A 5486-nucleotide genomic window follows, 5' to 3' on the forward strand; every position below is an offset into this window, starting at 1 on the left:
TTTAGAATGATTCCAGGTTTTCTGGCTTGCGGGGCGGGGGCTGGGGGCTGATGGTGTCATTCACAAACATGGTGAAAACTGGAGAGAGGCCAGGTGTGGGTAAAGATTAAATTACTGTAAAAGAGCACTTTTGAGACATCAGAGTAGACTCTTGGAACTGGCAGGTGAACAAGACATGTTCTGAGCCTTGTGTCTCGTATGTGGCGTGGGCAGAAGCTAAGGGCAGCGGGCTGAGACTTAAGTGCTAGGAGATAAAGGACAGCAGGAATTGCGAAATCAGATTCCCCTGTTTGGTCCCCAGGAAAGCCAGGGAACCTATTTTTCATCGGTGGTCTACATTAAGTAAAGCAGGAAGAACCTCTGGGGGAAAGGGAGTTTCAGAGACCTCCATTAAATAATCCACTTAGAACTCTTGAGGTATTTTGCTGCTAAGGGGGTACCCTGAATCAGAACAAGTAAAGCCAAGGGTCCTCTGATTCCTGCCGTTCCTCCAGTTCCTGTCCTATCCCCATTGTTAACCCCTAACTTATATACAGATGGTATTTACGTCGATGTGGCCTCAGGAAACCAAAAGGTCCTACAGTGCAGGTCATTCAAAATCTTATTAAATGATCTTACGTTCAGTTTTTCCACATAGATTCTATAATCTGTTGAAGGAGAGAAAAAAGAACATTCTTTTATTTTGTACCTCATTAGTGAGTCCTAACCATACTCTAACTTAGGTCCCTTTCCATTTCAGTCTGGCTCTCAGATTCTTAGAAAGGACAATGGATCTTTAAATTCACTCAGTTTGTGTTGGGAAGAGGCCAAAATTAGTTAGTGTCCCATTGATACCCAGTTGGAGTAGCCTTCTAGTTGTACAATCTAGGGAAGGCATTCACACCTCCTCTCCCTCTTCTTGTCCTAGTTTGGCATATTCTAGCTTGTGTTTTGCTCTCCGTGTAAATATGAGAGAAAATAAAAGACACTATTCAGCCTCTTTTGTCTGAAAATTCTGGCATTTCAGTGGTTTTCTTTAAAGGGGGTCCTCATTTGTAACCAGCTTTGCCATTAACGGAAATCAATCTGAATGTCCTATTGTGCATCTTTTTCTTCCCGCACAGTCTGAAATTGCCTTTGCCAAGTTTTCGAGCTGAACCTGAAAGACCCTCTCTCATTTCCCCCATCCCCTGCCTCCAGCCCCATTGAATCCTTGCAGGGCTTTCTCAGCAGAAGGGCTGCAGGGTGAGGATAGGGAGGCGCTCGCCCTACTCCGCTAACCCAGTGGCCTGAGCCAATCACAAAGCGGATTGGAACCTCACTTGAGCCCCCCTTCCCCCCACATCCCCTGCCCTGCAAGAGCCTCCTGGAAAGGGGGACACTGGAAGGGTGTGTTTGCAATTCAAATCCTTGGCTTTCTGCCTGCCTCTTTTCCCCATAAGAAGGCAGGAGCTGCAGTGAGGTGCGAAGGTGTCTTCTGAGTTGCAGAGGCAGTAAGATCCAGAGATCCCGGCTCCTGTCTGCTCCTGTCTCTTACCTGTTTCCAAAGCTAACGGAAAGGGCAAGGATGGTGGAGGCTTTCTGTGCTACCTGGAAGCTGACGGACAGCCAGAACTTTGATGAGTACATGAAGGCTCTAGGTAGGTAAAAATAAGATGTGCTCTTCTCCTCTTAACGTGCGGCTTCAGTAGTGCCTGTTCCTTTCCTCATCCATGAGACTGGTGAGGGACAAAGACAGATTGCATTGTCATAATCTAATGCTAGGCTATGCATTTCCCACAGAAGGGATTTTTTAATGCAGCATGTATCTGCTTTCTTGTCTGGGGCTAAATAACAGTGCATTTGGTAGTCCGTGGAGGATGTGAAGCTTCCGTGCTTTTTTGTTTTCTCTTCAGCATCCACTTATCATTTGTGCATCCAATTAAGCGTCTGCTATTATAGCTCAGTAGTTGCATTGGCTGATTAATGGGCTAATGAAACTTACACTTGAGGGCCTGGATTCGACGACAGGAAGGCGATTCTTGTGATGTGAGTTATCTTGGAAGTTGCAGCTAACTGTATTGCTTCTTTCTTTAGGTGTGGGCTTTGCCACTAGGCAGGTGGGAAATGTGACTAAACCAACAGTGATCATCAGTCAGGAGGCAGACAAAGTGGTGATCAGGACTCAAAGCACATTCAAGAACACAGAGATTAGTTTTCATCTGGGAGAAGAGTTTGATGAAACCACGGCAGATGACAGAAACTGTAAGGTAAGGAGCGGCTCCTCCTCTGGAGTGGGGGTGGGGAGCAGGGAGTAAAGGAGAGATTCCTTCCTACTGGTTCTCCTTTTGAGATGTTGGGAAGAAGAGAATGCTCTCGGTAGGTATTTCAATTCAGAGAGGACAGCAGGATTAATTTTGCATTCTAGTGCACATACGTTATGTTCTGAACGGTGGGTGCTGGCTATAGCTCAAATCTACGTGGGAACCATGGGTACCGGCGGAAACTCAAATCTCAAGTCCATTTCTCACTATGCATTTTTCTTTTCATCTCTGTAATTCAAAAAGCAACAGTGTTCATTTAAAATAAAGGTTGCATTTTGCTTAATCTCTCTGATCGCCTCAGTTTGACTAAACAGTTTGCCTCATCTTAAAGCTGTGTTTAAAAGAGTAGAATGACAGGTCTGAGACTACTTGTTCAGGATTTTCATTTCTGATAGATGAAGGTTTTGCATTTAGATGTACACATTTCAATCAAAGTATGAGTTATTAGTTTATATAGTGACTCTAGAAGCAACAGAGGATATGATACTAATATGGTAATTAGTTGCTCTTCATTTATTCAATTATTTAGCTCCTTCAAAAACCACTTCATTTGATTCTCCTGTCAGAAATCTAATCTGTACCTTTTGCTATGTTCCACATTTTTTGTTGGTCTCAGTCTGTTGTTAGCCTGGATGGGGACAAACTTGTTCACATACAGAAATGGGATGGCAAAGAAACAAATTTTGTTAGAGAAATTAAGGACGGCAAAATGGTTATGGTGAGTAATTAATCACAAGTCTCCCTTTGTTCCTTCTAGCTTGGCACTGCCTGCCCCTGCTCCCCATCTCTTTCATCCTCCTTCCCTTCTTTAATAACATTAAGTCTCCAGCAAGATTCTTTTACCATGGGTAAAATAGAGGAAATGGAAATATCCCAGCTAAGCGTATCTTCAGCTCCGCTTCTTTAATTATAGAAAAAAGGAAAAATTCTATGCGGTATACTTTTAAAAAGTTGCCATTGATTTAGCTAAAACTGTGTCAAAATAATGCGTAGGATTACTGTAAATGTCTAAACCTCAAACGAAATCTAAATATAAAACCATTCTTGGGGACATCTGTGTGGCCCAGTCCGTTAAGCGTCTGACTCTTGGTTACAGTTCAGACCATTATTTCAGGGTTGTGAGATCAAGGCTCATATAGGGCTCTGTGCCCAGCACCAAGTCTGCTGGAGATTCCCTCCCTCTCCCTCTGCTCCTTCCCCTACCTCCCCCACCCCACTCATGCTCTCTCCCTCTCTCTTTCTCTCTCTCTAAAATAAATAGATAAATAAAATCTTTTAAAAAATATTCACAGAAATATATAAAAGGAATGATATTACTTTAAGAGTATCAAGTTTGCTGAATATCAGAGAAATTATTTTACAGCTACTACAATAAATAAGAGGTCTTTAAACATTTTATATTCTAGTTTATAAAAGTTCCTATGTTCAGTGCAAATAATTTAGGATAAAACAGAAAAGTGTAGTTTCTCTTTAGAGGGAACCATTTTGATGTTACTTCCTTCCTGTCTTTCTTTCAAGGCATAGGGTGCCTTGTAAACATGCCTGTTCAATATTGGTAGTCCTGTAAAAACCTGTGAGATGTAAAGTAAAATAAAATAAAATAAAACTTCTCTAATGATGGAGTAGCATCATGAACTGGGGAAAATGTTATGCCTTAATCTAACATCCAGGAACTTTGTTGTGAACTGAGTAATGGTATCTTGATAACATGGAAATAGTAAATATATCATTTTGGGTTTTCTGGGGGGGGGGGAGGTGGGTATTGCTGTATATATTCCTTCTAGGATAGTAAACAAAAGGTTTTTGTTTTGTTTTGTTTTGTTTTTGCGATTTAAGGAAATTAACTGTTGTTTTTTCTTTCTCCTTAACTGCTGCAATCAGGGCTGTTCTAGATTAAGACACAGGGTTACATTATTCATAACTTCTTTTCATGGGTGGAAGTGAGACGGAGAACAGAGGATTAGTTTTCCTTTTATGTGAATGAATATTTGCCCACTTATTTCTGCGCTGATCGTCAAAAGGAAGGACTTATTTATAAAAGATCCAGTCTGAGATTCTCCTTTATGCTTTTATCTCCATTCCCCCCGAATACAGGACAGTGGATAGCTCAGCTTTGGCATGTATGACTGATCAGGCAAGAGTGATTTTAAAAAAAGATGAAAGCGATAGATGACAAGGGCATGCTATATTCTTGAAAGTCATGTCAACACATGAAAATAATGAACCTAAAAAACAAACAAACAAACAAAAATCCCTAGGTTTTGTAAAGAGGTTTTAGAGCAATTCTTCCAGTTAATTTGATGTAAAAGTCCATGTTCCATATCATACCCACTTGGCCATGTAAGTCCCCATGCGCTAAAATATGATGACCAAAGCAATGAGAACATTTGTACCTTTACTTTTTCCTGACAACTTTGAAACAAATCATTCCAAATACCATTTGCCCAAATGATTTGGATTTTCCAAAAATTCTTCAAAATTTATGTTTTATGAAAACCTACTATAAATTCCATTCACTTTCAAAGCAGATAGCTATTTTGCTCCAAGTACCCTGATAATTTAAGGCAAAAGGAATTCTTTTGACCTGAATCTACATAGTTAATCTCAGTGTTTCAGCTCATTTTCCTTTTAGAGACATGAACTATGTATATGTGTTATTCACTCCATAAGTAAAAAGTTTCTTTTTATTTTAAGAAATAAAAAGCTTATGCAGCATTTAATGTTTGTAAATGACATTCTTTTGCGTGACACATAAATTATATATATGATAATCTTTAGGAATTTCAGCTACCAATATCTTGTGTAAAGATTTGATTATCTTTTCCATCTTTCAGACTCTGACTTTTGGTGATGTGGTTGCTGTTCGCCACTATGAGAAGGCATAGAAAGTTTCCCGATACGAGGTTGGAAAAGCTCTACAATTTTTTTGTTTACTCAAGACTCAGTGTTATCCTGCTATTACTGCATGGGTGATCACTAATTAGAAGGTTATCTTTGATGTGGAGGTCGAAAACGGTGCTTTAAAAACTTGTTTTTAAAACTTTTTACTGCAACTAGCCCAACTTTGATCTGCAAGTTTAACATGTTTTATAATTCACATTAAAAATTTTAAGACACATTTTTAAAATAAAGAAGTGAATTCGTTTTACAATTTCTACTGAAATGCAAATCAAATTGGAATAAAAATCTTCCATCCGTGAGAAA

General features: G+C 39.8%; 1 protein-coding gene across 1 annotated transcript; it reads left to right on the plus strand.

The window, feature by feature from the left end:
* The first annotated feature begins 1286 nt into the window (after nucleotides 1-1286).
* LOC111147621 (fatty acid binding protein 7) lies at nucleotides 1287-5486 on the plus strand. Its single transcript, XM_022503798.1, has 4 exons — nucleotides 1287-1619; nucleotides 2056-2228; nucleotides 2899-3000; nucleotides 5117-5486. Exons 1-4 carry the CDS (start codon nucleotides 1547-1549, stop codon nucleotides 5165-5167), a joined length of 399 nt encoding a protein of 132 aa, XP_022359506.1. The 5' UTR covers nucleotides 1287-1546; the 3' UTR covers nucleotides 5168-5486.

This window comes from Enhydra lutris, unplaced genomic scaffold (assembly GCF_002288905.1).
Source record: "Enhydra lutris kenyoni isolate GAN:26980312 unplaced genomic scaffold, ASM228890v2 scaffoldscaffold17, whole genome shotgun sequence".
Taxonomy (NCBI): Eukaryota; Metazoa; Chordata; class Mammalia; order Carnivora; family Mustelidae; genus Enhydra; species Enhydra lutris.